The 27793-nt window shown below is 31.7% G+C and overlaps 1 protein-coding gene across 3 annotated transcripts; it reads right to left on the reverse strand.

The window, feature by feature from the left end:
• Positions 1 to 1887: 1887 nt before the first annotated feature.
• Positions 1888 to 27569, reverse strand: LOC143226299 (uncharacterized). 3 transcript variants are annotated; one of them, XM_076457087.1, is made up of 5 exons: positions 27421 to 27569; positions 25344 to 25480; positions 20608 to 20720; positions 9761 to 9938; positions 1888 to 4449 (listed from the first exon to the last, which is right to left on the reverse strand). In XM_076457087.1, exons 2-5 carry the CDS (start codon positions 25450 to 25452, stop codon positions 2996 to 2998), a joined length of 1854 nt encoding a protein of 617 aa, XP_076313202.1. In that variant the 5' UTR covers positions 25453 to 25480; positions 27421 to 27569; the 3' UTR covers positions 1888 to 2995. The 3 variants fall into 3 exon arrangements, with proteins under 3 accessions (XP_076313202.1, XP_076313203.1, XP_076313204.1); XM_076457088.1 differs by having other exon boundaries at positions 20613 to 20720; positions 27421 to 27476; XM_076457089.1 differs by lacking the exons at positions 25344 to 25480; positions 27421 to 27569 and adding an exon at positions 20189 to 20269 and having other exon boundaries at positions 20608 to 20718.
• Positions 27570 to 27793: the final 224 nt, after the last annotated feature.

The following is a 27793-nucleotide window of genomic DNA, read 5'->3' on the forward strand; positions in this document are numbered from 1 at the left end:
ACATAAGTTAATTCCCAAATTATATTATGTCTCAATGTCAATTGTTTACACAATGAGGCACAGAGAAGTTTCTTACAGCAGGAGTAGCTTCTAACTGTCCTTTAACTGGAAATTTTTTTTTAACTTCCATCACTTTTGTTTCTTCCTCTTTTGAGGAAATTTGGTGTATTTCATTAACAAACTGGCATCAACAACCATAGCTATAAAACCAACCTCATAACATGTTGCTTTTAATGTGCTATCTAACTAATATTTTCAGTTCCTCAAAAGAGGAATTAAGTTTCAAATACAACAGGATCTATTATTCCTGTAACTACAACGTGGTATCATTGTCTGTATGTGTTTAGATGCATAGTCACTTCAGGTGATTTGTTGTGTTCACTAAAAGGAACTGAACCCCTGGTTTTAGCATATCAAATCTGGAGTTTCACCACTGTCCCATTAGTTGGTTATCCATAAATGTGAACAAACTCTTTCCAAACATTACTTTAGAGTCTATACTTAAAAAAAACATGACAATAACAAATGTTGATTAGTTAGAAAGCTTCCTGTTACTTCATTTTACATAAACAGCTACTGTTCTCTCCAACCATTTCTAATTGAAGTATTTTAAAATTCTTTGTACTATTTTTATCATTTCTTCAAACTTAATACAGGACAATTCTCAAGCCTAGCAGTTAGCCCAGTGGAACCACATTCACTTGTTGAATAAACAAATTAATCAGCTTAATGTCACCTCATTCAGTAGTTGGATCAATATCAAAGCAGTCAGCCCAATGTAACCAGATACAGTAGCTGAATTAAGACAGAACCCAGCAGAAGGGTTAATAATAAATTATACTTTTGTCATCTACTTCATATACATCCTTATCAAAAACTGAAGTTTGAGACTCTAACCATAATGTGGTGGATAGAACAATGCAAAACATTACTTTTGTTTATTCTTGGATTTATGCACAAAGCTACACCAGTGGTGGGCAGAGCATAGATAGCCAGTGGTGTAGCTTTTATTGTTTTTAGTGGTGCGAGTCTGCAGACGTACTGCTGTGCCACTGGAGTGCCAATAAAAAAGGTGGCACTTGCCAATTATTTCTACATTTCCCATTTTCATATATATAATAATGAAGTTACTATGTATGTAATTTCTTACAGATAGTGAGAATAACAAATCTACATTCAATGCCAAATACTACACTTACTTGGATTATCTTGAAAACTTGGATGACTATATTATGTGTTAGGCCATTTTTCTATCTTAAACAGATAAAAACTGACAATAACCTTATTTTTGTAGCTATCTCTTTTTTTTTTTTAAATAAAATTATAAATTGTGATTGGTATTTAGTAGTTACAGTAAGAAAAGTTTAAGTTTTATACTGTACATCATAATTATACCAAAAATTCTTTAATAACCACTTACAAGTGCTATATTCTACATATAAGACTAGTTGATACCTTCTCAAGGACTTTTAATTTTGTTACACTAAACAAACACAATTTCACAACAGTGTACTTTCATTTTTTTAAGGTATGAATTTAATCCAATTATTTTGTTCCAATGATTCAGTTTTTAAGATTTTCCACAAGTTTTCTTTGATGACCTTTTACTCAATTCTTTGATCCCAGTTGTTTTTCATGAACTATATAACTATAAGAGTTCATCCTGATGTGTTTTCTTTATCTATTGATAATTCCAAGGAAATGATATTAAATTCAATTAAATTGTTGGAAAACGTTTATAGCATGGTCACTAGGATGATACCCGAGATAGGAATGTTATCATATGAGACTATGTCAGGTCTCTGAACTTGCCTTTTGCTTAAAAACAATTACAGAACTGATTCAGCTACTTATGATTAATGGTAAGACTACAGGACACAAATATAATTTTCAGCAGACTTCTTTGTATAACTTTATTTTTCTAAAACAGAGATTTGACTTTGAAAAAGGTTGCCTTCAAATGCACAGATGTTGTTAATTTAAGGGAGTTTAAGGAAAACTTAATAAATATTTTAATGACATAATAATATTTTAAAGGTTTAGTTTAATGAAGTGAACAGGACAGCACAGATTGACCAAATGGTCCATTGTTGGCCCTACCTATTACATGATATATTAAAAAGATGCACATTAGGTTATCTGTGCTGTATCAACGACTGGTATCAAAACCCAATTTTTAGCACTGCAAGCCCTCAGACTCACTGCTTAAATATGAGGGAGGGGGAGGAAGGAGTTTACACAAATGTAATTTTTATTTTGGTGAGTGTTCTCCAAAGTATTTTCAAGCTATAGTTACTCACAAAATGTTATCTACATACTCCATAAATGTAGAGTCTACCTGGTATTCTTGATTTTCTGTCTTTTTTAAGTAACTATATTCCACAAAATGTTTTTCACTTATTTAATAGCTGTAAGGTTTCATTAACGGGTGTTTTATTTGAGGTATTTTTAATTCCACATTTGTTCCAAAATCTCTTTCACAAACTTCACAAATGTATGATTTCTCCCTAGTATGCATTTCTTTTTGTGTTTCAGTCCCAATTTAATACAAGTTGTTTTCACACACTTTACAACTATAAGTATTCTCACAGTGAATTTTCTTTGATATTTTTAAATTGTTATTTATTTGTTTTTTATAATTAAGCATAAAGCTATATAGTGATTACATGTACTTCTCACACCACTAGTATCAAAATCTGATTTCCATCATTACAATTCACAAACAAATTGCTGTGCCACTGAAAGGGCCATCATTGATTAAAAATAATTGTTCACAAACAGCACAGCTGCAAGGTTTACTCCAAATGTATATTCTGTGATATTTTTGTAAGTTACCATTTTTTAAAACCTGTTTCTCAAAATGTGTACAGCTATAAGGTTTCTCCACAGTGTATCTTCACTGATGTCTTTTTAAGATACTACTTGTACCAAAGTGTTTTACACAAACTCCACAGTGGTAAGGTATGTCATCAGTACACATTATTTCTTGAATTTTCTAATTCACTCTTTTTTCCACTGTGTAGCTATATTTTTTCTCCCCTGTATGTATTCTTTGATGTGTTTTTAAATTACTGTTTGTACCAAAGAGTTTTCCACACAATGTACAACTGTAAGGTTTCTCCCCAGTGTGAATTCTTTGATGAACTTCTAATTCACTCTTTGTTCTAAACTGTTTTTCACACACTGTACAACTGTAAGGTTTCTCTCCAGTGTGTATTCTTTGATGTCTTTTTAAGACAGTATTTGTGGCAAAGTGTTTTCCACACACTGTACAACCATAAGGTCTCTCCCCAGTGTGTATTCTCTGATGGTCTTTCAAACTACAGTTTGATATAAATTGCTTATCACACACTGTACAACTGTAAGGTTTCTCCCCAGTATGTATTCTCTGATGGTGTTTCATGTTATAGTGTGATATAAATTGTTTAGAACACACTATACAACTGTATGGTTTCTCCCCAGTGTGTATTCTTCGATGAATTTTTAAGCAACTATTTGTACCAAACTGTTTTCCACAATCTGTACAATTGTAAGGTTTCTCACCAGTGTGCATTCTCTGATGTATTTTTAAATCACTGTTGGTCCCAAACTGTTTTTCACACACTGTACAACAGTAAGGTTTTTCCCCAGTGTGTATTCTTTGATGCCTTTTTAAGATGCTATTTGAACTAAGCTGTTTTCCACACACTGTACAACTAGAAGGTTTCTCTTCAGTGTGTATTCTCTGATGTATTTTTAATTGACCATTTGTTCTCAACTGTTTCCCACACACTGTACAACTGTAACATTTAATCTGAGTGTGCACTTTTTTATGTCTTTTTAATTTACCATTTGTAATAAAATTTTTTCCACACACTGTACAACTGTAAGGTTTCTCCCCAGAGTGTATTCTTTGATGTGCTTTCAAAACGCTATTTTTGCCATAATGTTTTCCACATACTGTACAACTGTAAGGTTTCTCCCCAGTATGTATTCTTTCATGTTGTTTTAAGTTAGAACATGATATAAATTGTTTTCCACACACAGAACAAATGTAATGTTTCTCCCCAGTGTGTATTCTCTGATGTCTTTTTAAGGTACTGTTTGAACCATACTTTTTTCCACACACTGTACAACTGTAAGGTTTCTTGCCAGTGTGTGTTATTTGATGTATTTGTAGCTCATTATTTGTTCCAAACTGTCTTCCACAAATTGCACAATAATATATTTTCTCTCCAGAGAGTAACCTCTTTTGTTGTTCTTGGTTATCAATTGTTTTTCCACAAGTGTATAGTTTATCACCACACTGAAATATATTAGATGCTTTTATGTTATTTCCACTTAACTTTGTTTCTTCACAAATACTGCTTCTTGGGAATTGTATGCCTTTTATAAACTGATCCTTTTGTGTTATAACATGACAACCAGGAAATCGACTCTCACTACAGATGTTCACACTGGTCTTTATATCTAAAATAGATATAAATGATGTCACAAAAATAATTAATAAGAAATATATAACACAGTACTTCATTTGATGAACATCTAAATATATTTTAATGTTCTAATATGATTAACAGAAATATACACATCAAAATAGCTAAGCTAAAACTAATTATGATGTAGTTTTAGTAGTCTCACAACTTGTAAAGAACTATTTCCCATCTAGATCAGAAAACAAACTGTTAGTAAGATACCACATACAAGAGAGGTTTGTACTAGATACAGCTTTAAATCATCTGTGTAACTATAGTGGTAAAGTATCACAATAAACCATTACCCTTCTGGATTAACTGTTTAGAGATATCTAGCATGAAGTCATTGATTAACATGAAACCTTCTAATGGTTTGTCTACTTTAACATGTTAATTTTACACAAATACTTTATAGTTCATGTATTCTGTATATGTTAAACAAACATTTATAAATGTCAAAATTCATACTAAATGAAAATGTTTATTAATATATTATTTAACAAGTTGAGTTACAATTTCTGGGATTAGAAACTATTTGCTTAGTGACTTCAGCATGTTTAATTAAGAGGATGGAGATTTAGGACTTTATGTCTCAGGTTTTATAAGGGTGGTAGTGATCAAAGAATCATGTGTATGTAAATAAATGATAGCTCTACAACCGTAAGGCTTCTTCCCAATGTACATTCTTTGATGTTCTTTATTGTTAGGAAAATTTGTTAAGGTGTTGTTTCAGAAAAATTAGTTATCTTACTCCCATTCATTTCAAGGCAAACTTCATCTGAAAACCTTTTCAAATGTTTTATTGTCATTTTATCACTTTAAAACCTTTTACCCAATAATCTTCAAGCAGAAGTAACAAAGGACACATTTCACTAAAATCTATAAGTTTCAAGTCACCTTTGTTTCAAATAGCACAGTAATATTTAGAAGATCACTACAAATTCAACCAAATGTTCTGATCTTCTTGCTACAAGTAGGTTAAAATCCATGTTACAACAGTTTAGGGAGTTATTTACATTTCAAATATAATTAATCTGTTTTGTCATTCTTTAATATCCAAAACTTGGTTTCAAAACATAGTTAACAAATCAAATTGTAATATGTAACATCTGAGTTCTACATTTTATAAGAATTACTGAAGAAAAAAAACTCTTGAAATCTTCATAGTGTGAGATCTGTGACATTTATCCTCTTGATTGCTCCCTCTTCTTTAATTAATTTACCATCCCTCTAAATAAACCTAAATTACCTTTTATTTCTTTATAGAATGGCTTCAAATGAAGTTACATTCATTTCTCTTAAATAACTTTAAACTCGTAACAATATAGATTTTTTTACTTAAATTTAATTGTTTTATTGTTTGTTGAGCTGTGTTAACTTAATATTCCCACTACACAAGTCATAAATCACTTGGAAAACATATAACTCTCATTAACTTATTAAATTACTGAATGCATGGTCTACTCATGTTAATACCAAACAATTCACATTTTAGTAAAGTTACAATAATAAATAAACAATACACATATAACACAAGAAATAAAGTACTTACCCAGGTCTTCATTTTTTGGTATTTTTTTTGCTGCCAACTTGATGACACTCATACCTACTTTTTTACACTTATGGTACAACTGCATCAAATAATGTTTTATTTAATCAAATGATGCACTAAAGAACAGAGTATAACAGCACACAAAATCAGACAATTTCCCATAACTATCACAATTTTTCAGGCTTTCAAACAACATGACAAGAGTTTTGTAAAATTCAGGTAAGCTTCTCAAAGTGTTTTCTGTGTGAATAAAGTTTAAACTGAAAGCAAACTAGACAACTCTATGTACAAAAAACAATATGATATGTCACTGGTATACTAAAACAAAAGTTTTATAACAATTAAAAGAGTATGGTAATAAACATAAGAGAGAACTATTGGCAATCTCTAAACGAGGATGTAATTCTTGGGCATGACAAATGGGGAGTGATTTTCTAGTTTGTGACTGTGTATGTAATCAAATAAGATTGAAGGATATAAAAATTACACTTTGCCTGAGTAATGATAAAATTATAATGAGAAATTTACATTAAAGCTATAATTTTCATGTATTAAATTTAAGTTTCTGATAGGTACTTGCCTTCTTTCACATTAATAGCGTTTTTTGATTCAGTGTTGCCCTCTATATGCAAAATGTTTTCTACATTCCACAAGCCTTGAGCTTCCATGTATCAACCCTTTACCAAGAAGAGTGCAATGCAATTTCCTGATGCATGTAATTCCCCCTATTCAATTCTATCAAAATATGACTTCTTGTTTTGCAGTACTCATGTCAAAACATTTTTGTAATGCTTTTCATCATGTTTATTTTGTTTATCTTATTGATTTACTTAAGTATTATTCCACAGTGGATTTGTTTTTTGTTCCTTTAATGACTTTTCAGATAACTTCTTTTTCCAGCTTTTCACTTTTTTTCCATCATCAAACAATTTTGTTTGAATTTTCATTGTTACATAATGAATTCTGAAGTTCTGATTATATGCATTCATATCTCACTATATACATTGGATCTGTGTCTCCTCATCTTCTGGTTGCTGTCTTCCACCTGTAGCCATTCTTCAAGCTTTTTGTGAGACTGTGGCTTGGTAATTTTTTACATATGTAAATATATCCTCCTTTTCAGGGATTATTCCATTTTCTTTTCTTTTGTTTTTAATTTGGATCCCACTATATTTTAAGATTGGGGAGTTCCTCAAAATCATTTGTAGGTTTTTCCTCATATTACTTCTGTTTCATTTATTAATATGCCCATTCCAAACCATATTCATCCATGTACTTTATGGGTGAAGCAGAAGGAGATAGCTGCCCATTCTTGCCATGCTTTTGAATGACTAAATCAGGTATAGCCTGTTTTTCAAAATAGGGTTTTTATGGTCATCCAGTTCCAAGCTGCTGGACTGGTGGATCACAGAGGTATCCCCTTGATTGTGATATTGATATACAATACAAATAATGTTACAATCAATAGAATGGTGGTGTTCTGTTGGTGTAGATGATGAGATGACCTCCAATCTGATGCTCCATCTCTGTATGGGTTTATTAAAAGGGATGTTGTATCTTCTGAGTGAGCCATAAAAATACAGTCCTTCCCAATCAATTAGAATCCTTCATCCTACCTACACATGAATATTGGTTCCTAGTGCCTGGGTTTTGAATTCAGAGCTGAACCAGTAACCATAAGACCTCAAACATGTCTTAGACATATCTCTGTATCCTCATTCAATTAGACACTCATTCCCTACAACACTTGAGTTGTGGGTCACAGTGGTTATACATGTAGATTAATATGATTCTTTCTCTTATGCTATCCTTAACATTTTCTTTATCAAGTGTGTTTTTGAGCTGGAGAAGATTCCTGTCAAACAGATTTGAGTGAGTTAGTTTCCATTATCAAGACACTTTCTTATGTCAGTTGTCCATAAGTCAGGTTCCCATATCAGTCAAACAATCTATTACATTGCTATCATGTGTCTCATTCATGAAGCAATGGGGTCAGGATTCCCTCCATTCTGCTGAACTTGAGATGAATATGGTATGATCCTCATCCTTTCCTCACATGGATGTTGGTTTTCAGCGACTAGTTTTGTATGCAGATGACATACACAGACTGTGTATGGTCTGTTGCACCCTACCCACTTTATACTTAACAGCATATCCTTTTACTTTCATCTATATTCCATTACTCTGTGAGACTGAGATTTGTTATATGGTGAATTGGATCCTCACCCCATCATTGTTCTCTCCTATGTTTAAGTGTTCCTTTATTTTTCTGCCCATGTCTATGACACATAACTCCACATTGGGTAAAGAGTATACCTAGTATTGATATGGTGCAATCTCCCTTGTATGATCCTCTGCTATGAGGATCTACTCTTTTTGTGTTCTTAAGATACTTTTGAGAAATGCTTTTTTGTTCTTCTCTTCACCAGTCCCTCCACCAATTCAATGTGGGATTCTAGCTATTTAGGTGAGAAGAGGTAATGTACCATATTGGAAGTTATAATTTTCCTATATTGAAAATACTTTTCTGAGAGGTACATATCTCTTCTCACACTTTCCACCCTTCCTCCTCACTGAAAAACATTGCTTCCATTTTCTGCAAAAAATCAGTGATAATTTGGAAGAATCAAACAGAGGGAATTGCATGTGTTTCACTCTTATTGTTGGAGAATTGTCTAATGATTGTAAGATACATGGAAGCTCAAGGCTTACTGTATGTGAAAAATGTTTTGCATATAGAGGGCAGCAGAATAGCTACTCATGTGAGTAATATTCATATTGGAATTGCATACTTCTTGGGGGTGGAAAATAAATCATGGAAGAGGAAAACCTAGAGAACAAATTTCAAAACTCTCACATTAGGGGAATTAAAGATTTGTTTTTAATACTGCCTCATGCAATTAAGAACCTAAATTTCGTATATAATACTGAACTTTGGAATATTATCTATATTTTTATGTTGTATTTATTGGTATATCACAAAAAGAAAACAGTTAAATTAAATTTTTAACATATCTCACTAAAATCTCAGGACTTACATAGAAAAGATGCCTGAAAGAAAGTGTTAATGGAAAAATCTGATATTTTGTGTAAAAAAGGCTTGCAATATTTACTGAAAACCAGCCAAATCTTGTACAAATACAAAAAAAGTATTAAAATTAACATTATGGTTACTTCAAGGTTATAATGTCAGTCACTCCAACCAAACCTGTACATCTAGTGTTAAGCCAATCACAAGAAGAGTAAAGAGTTTTAGATGTTTTTTTTTTTTTCCAATCCAGATTCAATCTCCGTTTGAAATTCAGTTTTTGTTTTCACATTCATAACATTACAGTGTAAACTACCCTCATCACTACTGTAACTAAACTTTGAAATGATAGTAAAAAGTATTAACTCCATAAACATCTTAAACAAGTACAAAGAGGCCACGTGGGCAGTCACACTGACCAAAACTGTACTGAGAGAGTTAATTATATTCTGAGTGTAATTCACTAAATCCTTGTGACATGCACAGAAAAAAAATATGCCTGTAGAGAAAGTGTTCACTAAAGAAAATCTGATTTTTGAGTACAAAAGTCTTGTAATATTTACTAAAAACTGGGCAAACTTCCTGAAAATAGAAAAAAAAACCATTAAAATTTAGAGTATAGAAATGCATCTGTTTTTTAAGGATTAAAAGGTCACTCAGTTCAACTAAACCTGTAACTAGTGTTTAGCCAGTGTCAGGGAAGATAAGGTTTATGTTTCTACTTACCAGATGTTCTTTCTAATCCAGATTCAATATCTCTTTGAAATCCAGTTTCTGTTTTAACATTCATAACATTACAGTGTGAGCTACCCTGATCCTCATCATCACTGTAACTAAACTTTGAAATAACATTACCATGTAACAGATCACCAGGTTTCTCCATTTTCACTTGAACAAATTGGTTCTACAATGAAACAGCACAATGAAAAAATTAACAGAAAAAATAATGCTAACATTACAGTTTGCTGACTTAAAAACACGATAACATAATTAGAAAACCCAATGTTTCAGATTTAGTTATATAAGTAGTGCTAAAACTATTTAAATACAACATGGTTCTTATTTGATTCTATACATAAAGAAAAAATAGAGAAAATCAGTTTAATTTCTATTACTTGTAATTCTAAATTTTGCGACATTAAGACAAAAATTATTTCAAAGGAAGCACTCAATGACCAGTTTCTTATTTAACCAAACTGAAAGTAAAATATTGAACTTTATAAAGATATCCTATTGCACCAAGTCATCTACAGAAAACACTGGATATTTAAGAGTGAGAAAAAAGTAAAAAGGTAAATAGATAAGAAAGATCTTCATTTTGCTCTTATCAAACCAAGTTAAATATATATATATAACTAAAATAACTAAAAAGATCCATATCCAAAAAATAAATATCCAGAAAACACTGGATATTTAAGAGTGAGAAAAAAGTAAAAAGGTAAATAGATAAGAAAGAGATATTCATTTTGCTCTTATCAAACCAAGTTAAATATATATATATAAATAAAATAACTAAAAAGATCTATAACCAGTAGAAATTCAAAAAGCATGATCACTCAGGATAGGCAAACTTTGGGATAAAATAAGTCTAAAATGGTGCTTTTGCTGGTATTCTTAAAGGTAGAATGAAAACAGAATGTGGATAATAATCATCTGAGTGTCACAATGGCCACAGATTGACAAATCAGCCTCAGTAAAATAAACTGATGAATAATAAAATTGGCCACGGTAGAGACTTGTCAAAACAACTTTCTCCTTATGAATCCCACTGAAGCTAGATGACCAAACAACAAGAGAAGGCTTTAAGCAGCCAAGCTTCTAGTGATTTTGCTCACCCTAAATTATCTTCCTACTAGTGTGAAGCCTTGCCATAATGACAGTCCTGAAGTCAACATAGGGGACAGGTAGGACTGTGACAACACAAGAACAGATGACTTTCCTGAGGTGTCAGCAAGTCCATTCCTCAATACTAAGGTCAAAGGTAAGAATAAAGATTATTTATTTTCCAAAAAGCATAGCATACTGAGGTACAAAAGCACAATACTGGGTATGATGCTGTGGTAAATAATAGAGCTTAGCATTATCCTATTAAGAAAATTGCAAACATCTGATGTAAAGTTCATAGAACTTAAAACTCAGTGTACAAACTCTGGACCAGAAGAATGCAATAAGCCCAAATGCAGAATGAAGCTTCTGATGATTTACATGGTTCAACATCTTGAAGACAGAGATCCATATTCCAACTTTGATTGAATGTGTGATGAAATTAGGTCTTTAAGCCAATCCAACTGGTCAAATACTAACATCAGATAGATACCACAACAATGTGTAGGGGTCCTTACCTATATTCCAAGGCAACTCCAAGTCTCATCAGGCTAGACATATCTGTCAACAATTACTTGATAAAATTAGAAAGGGGTTCTACACTTTCAGTTAACATCCCAGCCCAACATCTCAAATTGATCTCTTACTGCATGGAAGGAACCACTTTAAAGAGTGAACTCTCTTTATAAATTTCTACAGCAGCTCGAGACTCAAGAAATGAGTTTTTTGTGCTCTACGATAATAACAAAGAGGGTGGAGGATAGTTTTCAAAGGGCAAAATATAAACTACAGTAATGAGGCACCACTGCTGGAACACATTGAGTTACTAAAGACAGTGAGTATGAGGCAGGTTTGAGTGCAGAATGACATTTGGTTCTCTCTGGTTTTTTGTTGTTTTTTTCATCAAGCTGTGAAAATGGCCAGATCAGTTTTATAGATATTGCCTTACAGAAAAATCCATCTCAACTCTGAGTAGTGAGCAAGAAGAAATGGATTTAAAATTTTATCTACTTCCTCACTCAATATGAACTTTTGGTAAACATTTCTTGTAGGAAACACTGACCATCTGATTGGGAATTCACCAAATACAATGAATGTAAAACTCAGTTATACATGTTGAGTGAGTGGAAGTATTGTGGTTTATTTTTTCTCTCTTTTTGTCATTTTGTTTGAGGTTGTGTATAAAACAATATTGGTACACACAGTTCTGACCTGAAAAAAATGTACAAGATCACTGACAGAGATAAAAATTAGTCAACAGTGGCTAGTCCAGAGGGTTGTAAAAATGAAAGGTACATAAATCCACCCTCTAATGTAAGTAATTGGAGATAAATGTCTTGGGTGTGGTTCTCATACCAGTCAGCATGATTTCCTCCATTATTTAGTATTGAAAGAAAGCAAAAGAGCTGTGATAATCCTGATCTGATGGGAGGCTATATTACAAAGTATTTGTTCAAACTTACCCTCATGTAACAAAAGATTGAGCTGATAAACCCAACCTGCAAAAATGGAAGAGGTTAATTCCTTAGAGAAGGTAAGCTATGGGAAACACATGCAGTGGCAGTATCCCTGAAAGAGTAGTCGGGGAATCCTCTATCGATCCATGTCTGATTAGGTAACATTAAATAATACAATTAATTTTTTAAACAAATGGTCTTGGAGAAGGAGGGAGGTGGAATGAATCCAGAAAAACAACAACAATATGAAGGACAGGGTGAGGGGCTGAACATTTTTACTTCTCTTCTACACCAAGGTCAGTTTATAAAATAATAAAAAGTCAGTTATGCCATGACAAATAAGAAAAATCAACAAGTTAACATTACATTCAGCACTTAAGTAGCCAGACAACTTGCAGTAGGTGCTGTCAGTCAGTTGCCTTGTCTTTAGCAGGTAGTTTAAAATTAGTCACATTGGCAAATAGCCTTAGTAGTTTTATAACAACAAACAAAGGTTGGACAAAATGAACAACAATGTGATTTCAACCAGAGATCCTCAAAACACAAAACAACAAACATAATTGTAACATTCTAATTACTTGTATTATTGGAATAATTGAAAACCATAATTATAATTACTAATTTAATAATTTAATTTAATCAGTTGTTGGAATAACTGGAAACCCTAATTTTAATTAATTTATCAATTTATGATATATTAACTGATCTAATCACTGCTGATAAGCAATGAATTAAATTGCCCAGTTTTAAAAAATATAAAGGTTCATGCTATGGAGACAAAGGTAGTACTTAAAAGTTAATGACATGGAAGAGGATAAGTAATTTGAAAAGGAGGTAAGCCTTTGGAAAAGCATGCAATGGCAGTGTCCATGAGAGAGGTCAGTAACTAAACAATATTATAAAATGAGAAAGTATAAATTTCAAAATATTTTAAAGTTAAAACTCTGTGAAATGATTTTAAGTTGATATATACAACTGCTTTAAACATTTGTCAGAAAAATATAGGACAAGTTAGTAAAAATCCTGTTACAACCTGCAAACATGATTAACAGCAAGATGTGAGCTTCTTCCTACACATTTTCATAAGATCACCATATCAAAACTACTAAATATTTGTTGATAAGAAAAAAACATTGTTCTGATATGTACTTATCCCCACTTGTATAAATAACTGTTCTCATTTGGTGCTACCCTTTATATAAAAAAAAACACCTAACCATGATGCGAGTTAAGTATCAACCCTTACCAATAAGAGTGTGATTTTCACTCTTGATGCATGATTCTCTCTATTAATTCTACTGAACTATTGTAATCATTGCTGAAAAGCAACAAATTAAATTGTCCAGCTCTAGTAAATAAAAAGATTCATATTATGGAGACAAACACAGTACAAAAGCTATGGTTAAACCAAGTTAGAATCTTCTACGTACAATAGTTTGAGGTAATAATGATGCTCTGCCAAGAGTCAATGTTTAGTTAAACTGTAAGACTGTTATTTTTACTTTTACAAGACATTCTTTCATGATGATAGCTAAAGGGAGGTTAATGTAGATAAATAATATTTTGTGTAGGGGTAAACAAACTTTTGTAATTTATTAAGTACTCAAAGCAAAGAGAGCAGTAAATTTCTGTATTTGTGTTATTAATGATTTTGTTTGTATGATATTTGTCTCTGTTTCTTAATATCTCAAGTAGTTTTATGTTTGCCAAAGTTGGCATACTTCAATGAGAATAAAAACAGATATATAATGCATTTTACTTGAGAAAACGAAAATTAACTATTAATTTATAAACCAGTCTATTGAAAAATAATTAGTAATTAATTGTAATGGTATGATCATGCTATTCAAATGGTTAATTATTTTAGTTTGTTAGTGATGAAGAAGGGACTAACAAAGTAGTAAAGAAAACAACTGTTTAAGTAATACACATCTATAAAGTTAGTTTACCAAAAAATATTTAATTTATACAGACTGAAGTCTTTACTTAATCAAGCAATATAATTTATAAAATTATTATATGTTATAATTATATATTTTATACAGGTGTTTTGACATAGTATCTCCCATTTATCCTACAAATATGGGCTGAGTGGAATCCACTTAGCTCATAACCATGAATGTATCTGTGAAAGTAATTATCATATAATTTTGGAAATGTGCATATTCGTAAATTTTCATAGGTTATTGATAACCAACACAAAGATATTTTACAAAAAATATTAGTTTTTTTAATTAAGTATTAAGATTTTTAATTAAAGATTCTCTAATATTTCTTTCAGAATGCTGACTATCTAAAATGCAAAGTTATTTTGATTTTAAGATTAAAAATACTTTTCTTTATCTGAATTATGAAAAGCATTACAACTAATTTAACAGAGAACTCTTGTCACTTATATCTTCTACATTATGATTAATTTTATACAATTTTAAACATTCACATTATAAATAATAATATAGCTGATATGATACAATTCTAACGATTCATATCATGTACATCATGGTTGATTTGAAAGAGAATTCTATATGATACATTATACACAACACCACATCCACTAAATTAAACCTTAAAGTAAAAATAAAACAATTATCATTCAACTTTTCAAGCCTTCCATTAAAGTCTCATAAATATAAAACATCAACCACATTTGAAGCCAATGTATTCCAATTTTAGAACACCCTATAAGAAAATTAACACGTTTCTTGACTGAAAATGTTACCAACTCAACTAAAAAATTGTCTTCCCAATCCTAACGTTCTGTTCGTTATATATGAAACAGAATGATTCATCAAGCCTATCAATTTATTTAACTATTAAATGCCTCAGTCAGATTCCCTATAACTCATTTTCTCAAGAAAAAACAATTTCAGAAATCTCAATCTTTTATTTAAAATCTTTAACATCTAAGGGATCATCCTAGTGGTCCTTCAGAGAACAATTTCAAATACTTTTGCAGCCATCTAGTGAACTTTTTCCAACAATTCAATGTCTTTACTTTGGCACAATTCCAAAGACTGAGTATAATACAAAGAATTTGGCCTAACCAGTGACCAATACAATAAAATTATAACATATTGAGACTCATACACAATAATTCTGGAGACATAACTTAAAGTCCTATTTGTCTACCATCAGCAATAATACATTGTTCAACAGACTGAGCAACCAGAACACCAAGATGTTTTTCCATAATTTGTTTAGATTATTACCATCATAGTTAATCATAATTAGAATTATGATATTACATATAAATTACCAAGCATTCATTGTAACTAAAAGCCATCCATTACTTATTTGCCAAGCTCAGCAATAAATCATCCTTTTGTAAAGCAGTAGCATCCTCTTCACTGCCAGCAACACCTGAAACCTTAATATCTTCAGCTAACTGAAATAATTAATGACTATTCCTTCATCTATATCACCAATGTTAAGCAAAAATCTTAACACTTAGCCCTGAGGTACCTCACTTGTGACATTAATCTAGATTGACTGAATCCCATTTATAACAACCCTTTGATTTCTTCCAATAAACCACACTTTTTGTACATTCGGCCAACTTACCATACTTATCTTGAGAGAATGATTTTAATAATGATTTCTATAAATCTAGATACTCAAATCCACAACAAGTAAAAAATCAGGTTGGTTCACAAAATATTTGAGAGAAAATTAAAGAAAAGGATAATAAATGTAAGAAATTTAAATTGACAGGTATGACAGAAGAATTAGAGAATTATAGAAGATCAAGAGAGTTGGTGAAACAGGATATTAACACATCAAAAAGCATCTATGAGAAAAGGTTGGCTAAATGTTTAAAAATTACAATAAGTATTTCTTTAAATACCTTAGGAGTAAACAAAATATTAGAATGGGGAGCAGGACCCTTGAGAGATGATATAGAAAAACTAGTACATAATGAACATGAGAAGGCCAGGTAGTTAAATTTTACATTTTCTAATGTTTTACTAACAAAGGTTTAAGCAGCAATACACATCTTCAGCAGATGATAAAGGGAAAAAAGGTTAAACAAAATGACTGCATTAATTCCAAAATGGTTAAAAAAATTGGGAATGATAAAACTCCCAGGCCAGATAATATTTCACAAAGGGTTTTGAAGGAGGTTAAAGACTGGAAGATGTGAGCCTCTTGCTAGCAGTTTTTGTTAGTCATTAAATATTGGGTGGACAACAGAGGATTGTTAGTTATCTAATGTAACTCCTCTTTTCAAGAGAGGTAATAAATATTGTCTCAGTAATTACAGACCGACTAGTCTGACATCAGTTGTGAGAAACGTTTTGGAAAGCCTGACAAAAGTTGCTTTACAAAGCCATTTAACAAAGTTTAGAATTTTATTGAGTAGTCATCATTGTTTTACTAAGAGAAAACCTTGCCTTACAATTCTTGTGGCATTCTTTGAAAATGTTACTGCTCATGTAGATGATGATAAGAGTGTAGATTTTGTGTATCTGGATGTTCAGAAAGCATTTCACAAGGTTAAACATAAAAAAACATGTAAAAATATTGTCTATAGGTGTGGAGGACAAGTTAGCAAATTGGATTGAAGATTTGCTGAACAGAAGAAAGTGAAGGGTTGTTAAAAGTGGATTTCAGTCATACTGGATCAATGTCATAAGTAGTGTACCTCAGGGTTCAGTCTTAGAACTTTTGCTCTTTTTGATTTACATCAATGACATAAATGAGCAAATGGTCCATAAATTATTTACATTTGCAGATATTAAGGTCTTAGGTGTTACCAGCTGTGAAGAGGATGCTATTGATTTACAAAAAAAACTTAGATCATTTAGTGAGTTTAACAAATAAATGACAAATGGTATATGTAAAAAACAGCTGGTATGGGTAGAGAAAGCACAATGTAGAGAAGCAAACAACATTTTGACCTTCTTTGGTCATTGTGAACCTGATGATAATCAAAAGAGGTCGAAACTTGGTTTGCTCCTTTACACAGTGCTTTCTCTACTCATACCAGCTGTTTGTTTACATATATAATTTTCTCTACAAGTGGGTTTTCTTTTCATCATGAAATGACAAATGGGTTTTAACTGTAGTAAATGTAAGATAACACATGTGAGTTATCATAATTTGGTTAGAAAAATCCTTAATAATGTTACGAATGAAAGGGATCTTGGTGTAATAGTTGATCAATCTCTAATGCCATCCATACAATATGCTGTTGCTAGTGGTAGAGCAAATAGGATTTTAGGTGTATCTACAGAAATTCTGAATACAAGTTCAAAGAGGTTATAATTTCATTGTACAGGTTGCTGGTTAGGCTCCATTTGGAATATAGTGTTCAGTCTTGGGCGTTACCTTAGGAAAGATATTGGATTGTTGAAAAGGTTTACTGCCATGGTAACTAGGATATGAGAGAAGCTTGAGGTCTCTCAAATTGTTTCTTTTTTCTTTGAAAAAGAAGGGTTAGTGAGGGATGTGATTGAGATGTTTAATACTGAAAAGGGAATGATAGTATTTATACATCATCTTTTTTTTCATACTAAGCAGTGAGAATAGTAGAACCAGGGAACACAATTATACATTTTGACAGGGTTAGGGATAATCTTCAGCTAAGTTTCATTTCTCTAACAGGGTGATTGACCTTTGGAATGGGTTGGCTTCAGATATTGTAGAGGTAGAAATTTACATGAGTCTAAGTAAGGAAAAGCTTGATGAATATGTGAATAAAAACTGCCTTTAAAATACATGTATATGTTAATTATTTACTATAATTTAGAGAATGGAACAGCCAAGATGAATCAATAGGTCACATATTGTCCCAGAATGTTATGGTGACTACTCCAGCACATTTTATACCTTTTTAAATGACTACATAAAGCATCTTTTATCAGACTTCAAAATCTTATTATTAATGTAAGAAAGAATTATTGGTCCACACTTAACTCACTGGTACAAGTTTTATCACCATCCAGGGGAAGAGTAAAATCAACTAATTTTGAATCTTCTGACACCTGCTCACTATTCAAGGGCTTACAAAAATACAATGGTTGATAAAACACAGAAATCTTTAACCCTATCCACACAGGTAAAAAGCCATGTCACTGCATTTGTTGAATTGCATTTAAAGTTTTATTGAATTACTATTTTATTAATTTTGGTACCAAACTAGATTATAATTCAAATTTTCATATTATACGCTACTCAATTTCTTATTTTAAAAATAAATATAAAGAACACTCATAAAAACTGATTTTTGTGTTGAATGCAACACTGATTCAAACTAGATGTTTATGATGTTAAAATACAAAATCTATAAAATTATAGAAACTCAAATTACCAACAATGAAAAGCTAAAATATAAAATAAGAACCTCCTGTTTTTCCTATTTCCTGAGGTACTGCTTATGTACTGAATCAAACACAGTGGCCCAGTTCTCCTGTTCCCTTTTTTAAGAAATGGTCCTTTATATACACTTAATTTTGTATATGATGTGAATAACCAATCAAAAGCTCAAAATGTCTCCCAAGTGGTTTGTTTTTTCCAGCCATTTACGAATATGACAGCAAACTTTCGTGCTGGTAAATTGGTTCTTGAGTCTGTCCAAAATTTATGTTTTTTAGACACAGAAAAATGAGTTTAAAAATTTATTTGCATATAGTAATAATGTATATACATATATCATGTATGTTAACAAAATACTAGCCCACTAAAACATAGCCAAGACAAGTCACTTTGTAAAGGTCAGTTTTATATTAATGGATATAATAACGAGTGCACATACTTTAAGTCATTGTAACTTCTGTGATGTTAGCCAACAATGGCTGAAAGGTAATATAGTAAAAATAATGAATACATATAAATGTATAATGTTATGATATTTAAGCTATTTAGACTAAACATGTCTTCTTGACTTATAATTTGTAATCATTCTAAAAAGAAACAAAAACAATTTATATTTATGGTGATTATGAGGTCATTCAAATCAACTGAACACATACAGAAATTCTGATTTAAAGAAAAAACAGATAAAACAAAGTTTTTAAAAAAAACATTTAATAATTAAATGGAGGTTATAAAGATTTCACATGTGACATTGGAAAATTTTCTGATGCATAAAAGTATTTTTCACTTTAAAATGAAATTATTAGTCTGCAGGATTAACATTCTGAAAGAAAAAATATTACAAAAAAATCTCAAATTAAAAAATCTTAATACTTAATTCAAAATCCTGATATTTTATTTATTAAAACATTCTAATGTGTACCAATTACCTACAAAATTTTTAAACACATTTGTATATTACCAAAATTCATAGCATAATTGCTTTCATGGATGCTTTCATAATCATGAGCTGGGTGGATTTCACCCAACCTATAATTGAAGGGTTAACACAGAATTCTACACATTCCCATAATGTAACATATAAAAGGTAATGAAAAAGTTACAAAGAAAGTTTAATCACTTTAAAAAAATATTGCTTAACTGATAGCAAACACAACAAATTACTCAGCTATTAGAAGAACCATCTACAGACCAACAACAATTGTGGTGTCAAGTAATAAAATAGAATCTCTGAACAAAAAGTTAAGTGGCAAAAGACATCCATGTGGTTAAGGCAATAGTACCATACCATAATAAAAAAACAATAAATGTTGTAAAAGTAACACAACTGATGTCCACAAACTGGCTCCCTACCATATCAATTCAACTGTTGCATACCTTCAGCAGAAGAAAAATGAAAAGTATTCAAGCTGTTTCCTTCGAAGACTAATTAGTCAAATAACCAGATGCAGTGGTCAGAAATAGGTAATTATGATCTCTCTGATAACTAGAGATTTTATGGAAAAATGTAGGACAATAAATTACAGCATTACAATAATATTTCACAGTGGAAACTCACCTGCTGTAGATCTAAGGTGAAGAAGCTCAGCTATCAAACAGAGCATCACCAACAGTGTAAAGAAACAATGAGGAGAGATTCCTGGATAGGTTTAATATAACACACAAAACAATTGAAAATGTTATGGGTGATTTGACATGGAATAACTTTAATAATCAGTTGATGCAATTTTCTTAAGTAATTAGTAAAAATATCTTGTGAGCTATACAGAAAATCTGTGGACTAACAATATTACTGAAGCAAAAAGAATTATACCAAGTTTATTCACAGCAATACAGCAAACTTGCAGTGAGTTTCTTCAGTTTGTGACTATAAACATCTCATTGTTAACAAGACTAGACACAAAGTCAATAAAGACACAATTACATTACATATTATCTTTGACAACACAACTGTAGAAGGTTTAACCTACAAATTACCTCACTTTTCTCTGATGCTCCATCATACTGTTCCTCTTGTTCCTCTTTTGTTATACCAAACTTCAAAATGGTAGGTGGAGAACTTTCTTTAAAGGAATCAGCTTCTCTTGTAGCTAGAAGTGCAAATAATACAAGTTTGTCTATAACAAGGCTCAATATAATATATACTTCACTAAATCATAATCAAAATCTATACAAGTTATAATTTCCTATACTGAAAATGCATTTCCAAGAGGTACTCACAAGATTAGCTTTTCCCATTTTGCATTGCCCTATACATGCAAACTTTTTTATAATGCTTGCCAAAAAACCTTCTGCACAACTCCCTCCCATTAGAATCAAGTGTCTCTAATGGAAATTATCATGCATTAGCTCTTCACCATGAGGAGAGCACTTATATCATGTAAAGCATGCGACTCCCAGTATGCATTACTACCAAACCATTACTTCAAAATTTGGGCAGCAGACGTAAGCATTGGAAGATTGTAGGGAGGATGGTTGGAAGCATGAGAAGAGGAAAGTATCTATCAAAAGTAAACTTGCAATGTAGGAAAATTATAACTTCTGATACAGTACTTTCTACCATTAACAAGATTAGCTAAAATCCCACACTGGAAAAGAGGAGGGAAGAACAAAAGGAACTACCTGATTAAATATTAGGACAAGAAGACAAGCAATAAAGGAGAACAAAGGGCCAAAAGAAAAGTAACTAGTAATTGAGGGTGATGGTGAATTCTTTGTAAAACCAATGAAATACAAGGAAATTAAGGGATCACTTCATCAGGTAAACCTGACTGGGTTAGGAAAGACAATCCATCCCAAGGCTGAAAACTACCAGTATGTGACTTGCCATCAAACTAATGTGATCAGCATGTGCCCACAAAAAGATCGAATATATATATATTATAAAATACAGAGATCTTGACCAGGTGTCACCTTTATCACTGATATGAGCCAACACTGTTGAACTATTGAAATGTATCATGGGAAGGTAGATAGATAGGTATTTCATGTTTACTGGCACAAAGCTACTAGGCTATCTGTGCCAAACAAGATGTAGCATACCATAATGGTATACAGAAATGAAGGTAAAAAATATGTAAAATTAAAACCTGCCAGGAAGACTGAAGCAGTAAGTTCAAACTTGCTGTCAGTCATCTGAAGTTAGCCTTTCCAGTCCAGGGTTCAGGTCAAAATAAAATTAAAATGTGTAAAAGAAATCATGCTTAAGTTAAAAAGACCAATGGCTCTCAAAAAATGTAAAAACATGAATGAGGCAGCCAGTATCACCTATAATATTGACTAAGGTCAAGGGCAAACCTACCTTAAAATATGTTTAAAATGGTGTCATCATTCTTGGTTGTAACTACAGCATGAAAATAAAATATGTAAGATTGTGTCCTGAGTGCCACACAGACCACACATTGGTGCATCAGTACCAGATAAAAGGAAGTGGTGAGTTAAAACACTGTGACCAATGCATAGCCTAGCCAAAACAACTTCCTCCCTTTGATCTTTACAGAAACAAGATGGCCATAGAACTAAAGGAGGCTTTATTTGAAAAAGCTTATTATTTTGCTGCTCACTCCAGGTTGACTGCCAACTGGTGTATAGTAGGGTTTTGATAACTGGACCATAGTCCATGTATGGAACAGGGACAGTGGTGACAGAGCCAGGGCAGATGGACTTTGCCACTCAGTCAGCTAGTTCATTCCCACAAATACCAATATGACCTGGAATCCAAAAAAACTGGACAGAGACAGATGATAGAGAGAGATGGGCCAGTTTGTTTTGGATACTGATAAGAATAGGATGGTAACTAACGTGAAATTATGTCAGGGCTAATAAACAGCTGAGTGAATCAGTATAGATCGTGCAATTGATATATTGCATTGTTTCAATATGATTCAGGGCAATAGAAATGGCATACAGTTCGGTTGTAGCACACAGAATCCCCTCTACAGTTTCTGTGTTCACTGCCAAATTGTCACCTGATTTTGAACCATCCATATGTATGGGAGTGGATGGATTGTTTGAAAGATATTCAACAAATAAAGAGAGTGATATTTCCAGTTGGGGATAGTAATTAGCCATGGTGGAAGAGGCTGAACTGTTGATACTACTATGCAATTCAAAGATATATCCAATTTTTCTGATTGCGCCTGAATACGAAGGCTAAAAGGAACAATGGAAGATTTTCTATTATAGAAAAGTGTAGCCCTCTGAGGATGGAAAATACAACCACAAGTTGGATGCTATGGTACAGAGCGAAGTTTGGAAGCATACATAAGAGGCAGTTACAAATGGCAAATATACAGAGGGGGTTCATGGGACTCCACATACAAACTTTAGACTGCAGATACAAGAAAGGCCAAAGTCCTTGATGGTGGATAGGATCCAGCATTTTCAGTGCTGAGATTCTGGCAGAGCCATAAACCATCAATCAGCTCCTCAAGAGATGGAAAAGAAGACACGGAGGATGTTTAGTGCTCTTATACATTTGACATGAAGTTGCTTGATATGGGAAATAAAGTTTCATTTACAGTCAAATATAAGACCTAAGATCTTTGCCTCAGGGATGACAGGAAGTACAGCATTATCAATACGAAGTTCTGGATCTGGATGAATACCCCATTGGCAGCAGAAATGTACACAAACAGTTTAGAGAGAGAAAGTTGAAAACCTTTTGCTGTGGTCCACTTAAGTATATGACTGATTGCAGTTTGTAGCTGCTGCTCAATAAACCTCATGTTTGATGACTGACATGAGATGTGAAAGTCATCAACAAAAGACCATTTGCAACTGCAGGAGGTAGCTGTTCACTAATAGTATTAATCTTTATAATGAAACATGTGACATTCAGAACACAGCCCTGAGGGATTCCAAGTTCCTGTTGGAAAAACAGGAAAGTGTTGAGCCCACATGGACCTGGAATCAGCAGTTCATTAAAAATGCTTAATAAACAGTGAAGACATCCATTTTGGTCATCATAAAACCTAGAGAAAAAGCCCACTGAAAAGTAAGGTAGGATTCTAAATTACATATATGAATAAAATTATACCAAGAAATATACCTGGTTTTAAAGGGCAAAGGAAGAGTCATCAAGTGTTATGGAGTAAAAATGCTGCTAAATACATTGAACTTTATATGGCTCAACTGTTTCCACAGTAGACCTAGAACCATATGTATCCATTAAGAGATTGAAAACTTTCATACACTGCCCAACTCTGATGGTAAGTAGTTTTTTTTTCACCATTTCCCCAAAACGTTTTAAACCAATGTTCCATTTAACATAGCATGTGACATAAAAAAATCTATATTTAGGTGTGTTCTTTTAATATCTATTTTTAACTTAAGAAGTTAACTAATATACTTAAATTTAAATTATACTTTAAAAGTTATTACCAAAATTATGGACATAAATTCATAAAATAGTCATTCAATAAAATTTTGAATACAAGTCAACAAATGCAATGACATAGACTTTGACCTACGACCCATCATGATAGGGTTAACAGATTAGACAGCTTCATACACTGCACAACTTCAATGGTAAAAGGCCATTTTGTGGAACTTGATCTCACCAAAAATCATTCTAAATTAAACTGCAATTAGGCTAAACTTAAAGTGTTACAATTAAAATGCTAGCAAAAATACCAGCTTGTTCACAAAAAACATATTAGCTATTATAGCAGCTTAATCAAGTAACAGCTTATTGTGTTCTTCATCCAAGAGAGTAAAATATGAGGATGTGAAAAGGGGTAGACTTGGAAGTTGAAGAAAACTCACCAGTCAAAGATTAAAATTAAATCATTTCATTGACTCTTACTATTTATACCCAACTGGACCCAAAATCTTTTATTTCAGGAAAAAAATAATTGGTAGATTTTGCCTAAAAGTATGACTTCAGGCACAAAATACATGTAAATACAAAAATATTTGAATACAAAAAAATTTAAGATGTCAATTTCTCTCAGAATATGCAATATTTACAATATTTTAAGACACAACCATCTAATATAAAACTATTCCCCTTCTGATATGCAACCATATTTTCTTACATAATTTGCTTTTATTAATATAACAATTTTAATTTTTATATTCCTTTAGTCTTCTCTTTCTATTGAATTTTGGCATAAACACATGCTCCATGAAACTACTACTGGATTTTGTGGTACGGGATCCAGTTCCTTGAGCAGCCATTCAGATCCAAATACATTGATAAATCAAGTTAAACAAACCATTGCCATGATCCTTGTATACCTACCTATTCAGGTCTAAATACATTTTTTGGTGATTGTCACTAGAAGTATGAAATAGATTCCTTCCACATCCATTGGTTGATCCACTTTTGTTTGTCAACAAAGCATCAATGGGCTGTATAAACAGTCAAACAAGGACCCAGGTCTCAATTAGAGAAGGAAAAACTCAGTGTAGCTTAGGAAATTGTGGGAAAGTATGATGCATGTACTCAGGATTTACCTCCTTTGTTACTGATGATATAGAATGAAATTATGAGAATATTACTGGATTCATGTTTCTGACAAAGACCAAAATAACCAAGAGTATGGACCTTAATTTTCTTACAAGCATAAATTCCACACACAGAAAAGTTATTAAATTTCCAATCAGTCATGGTAAATTCAGACATGCTGTTAAACTGCAACAAGTACATTTCACAATAATTATGTTGGGAAAATGATAAAAACATTTAAATTCTAAATATATTCACTTACTACTAGTTATTGTGAAAGTTTCATTTTCCATTTTCATTGATTTGATGCCCAACAAAAAATCCTGCTCCTCATCAGAAAAGGGTTCAACCTTCATCTTTAATACTTCCATGATTATACAGAAGCTTCAACTTTATATTCTGCAAAAAAGGAAGTAGTTAGTTGAAAGAGAAATAATTTAATAACTAGAAGTCACATTTTCAAAAACATTACAAAATTTTCAATAAATACTAATCTCAAAATTCACATTATTTTGAAAGGGTCAAGTAATAAAAAATATATATTTAGTGTCTCCACCAGCTTCCTTTTTTGTTTTTTTGCAATCACCCCTCCTCCCAAATTTTTTTGGGTTAGGTTTGTTTGTTTTGAATTTCATGCAAAGCACCATGAGGGCTATCTGTGCTAGCCGTCCCTAATTCAGCAGTGTATGAATAGAGGGAAGGCAGCTAGTTATCACCACCAACTCTGTTCCCAACAAATAGTGGGATTGACTGTAACATTATAATATCCCCACAGCTGAAAGGGCAAGCATGTTTGGTGTGATGGAAATTCAAACCCATGACCCTCGGAGTACAAGTTGAGTACCTTAATCATCTGGCAATGTTGGGCCAATGTTTTTTTATATTTCTTTTTTTCAATAATATGATAAGCTGAATACAGTTGATTCATTTTGCTCCTTTTCATTATTTGTCATAAAGTCTGACTTCTGTTTGTACTTTTAAAACAATGAACTATCATTAAAATAAAGATGTAAACTTTCTTAAAAGAGGTCATTAAAGAAAAAAAGACTTAATCTTTCTCTCTAGAAAACTCCAGATGCTAAACATTTTGGTTTTTTACTTGTCCTAAGATTTATACTTATTTGGAAACAGTATGTATAGTAAGAAACCAGGACTATCCTTTGTATGTTGTTGAAACATGTACATAACAACTTGAAAATAGGCTTTTACTCTACAGACTTGATATACCTCATATATGAAATCACACTAAAACATAGCAACACAAGTACTATCAAAATACCATTAAGCCATTCAGAAGTTAAATTATCAATAGCTTCATTCTTTCCATACTCCTCATGGATCTTCTACATTCATAAATAATTTTAACAAAATATTTGTACTTACAAGCTACCTGAATATGTAAGAAAGGGTTTTCTTCAAACAACTTTGTGACATAGAGAATTCTACTATTATTTTGTTTACAGTTCATTCTTATTCCTTGTGTTATTTAGTTCAACTGTGAATTTTTTATACATTAAACTGCTAACTCACCCTCAAGCTGGAGGATATTACATTCAAGTAAGTTTGTATTATGAAACTATTAAAAGCTTCCCCTAGTGAAGACATACACCTATTAATGTTATGAAAGATTATGTAAATTAGATATTCACACCAAATATAACCTTGTGGTAAAACCACTAAAATAAAAACCTGGCCTATAAACTTAAACAAGTTATTGGTGAATGTTGCTCAATATTGTTAATAACATTGAAGATTTTAATTTCTGAATAATGCACTCTTTCAGAATTAAAATTTGTTTCTCTTCTTATTCTTTTCCCAAATTCCTTTTTTAATTAAAACTACTAATATGAATATTTAAGTTGTACTTTTCATTAACATTTATATCACGTTCTGCTCAGGTACGTATTTTTTATGATTTTTATTACTTCTGTGAGTGATTAAAACTTAAAATTCCACATCGTTTAAATATTTTGTTTTGGATTTCTGTTGTTGGTGTTATGTTTTTTTGTTGTTCAACCCTTGTTACAACGGAATTTTGTTTTAGGACTAATTTTCTCTAGTAGTTGTTTTATTTAATAGTGCTATATGAAGTAAAAATACTAATAGTAATAGGATTAACTAACATTTTAATACACTTGTCACTCGAGTGGTGCCAGCCCCTAAACCTCTTGAAACAATGGAAGCAATATTTATGGACTAAAATAAGTTCAATACCAAAATTTCTTTCACTATATAAAATAAACAACAATAAATTAGGATATTAATGAAAATAAGCATTACTTAAACAATCTTACTAAACACATGTAATTTAAAAGTAGAATATAACTGCTAGCACTTACACGTATCTTATATTTTTGATGTTCAGCTCGCTAATACCAAGTAAGTGTATATTTCTGCCACTGGGATTTGATTCGTATTGCACGGAATGCGGCAGGGCAGTGGTCAAACTGTGAGGTTTTTGTATCAATTAAATAATTAATATTGAAGAATATTGTAGTTTATATTAACTATTTAAATCTATTAACATAAAGAGAATGATTAAGCTTGCAGTGAATCACAAAATATGAATTATTTTAAAAATTGTTCCTACGCGATATGTACAGTAGTTTTACTTCCTACAAATTAAGAGATAAATATTTTTCAGTTTCTTTTTTTAAAATTTAATACCTCCTGTGCACTATTATTCATTATTGGAAGGATTTTAGATTTATA

The sequence above is a fragment of the Tachypleus tridentatus genome, chromosome 9 (genome assembly GCF_004210375.1).
Source record: "Tachypleus tridentatus isolate NWPU-2018 chromosome 9, ASM421037v1, whole genome shotgun sequence".
NCBI classification, from domain to species: Eukaryota; Metazoa; Arthropoda; class Merostomata; order Xiphosura; family Limulidae; genus Tachypleus; species Tachypleus tridentatus.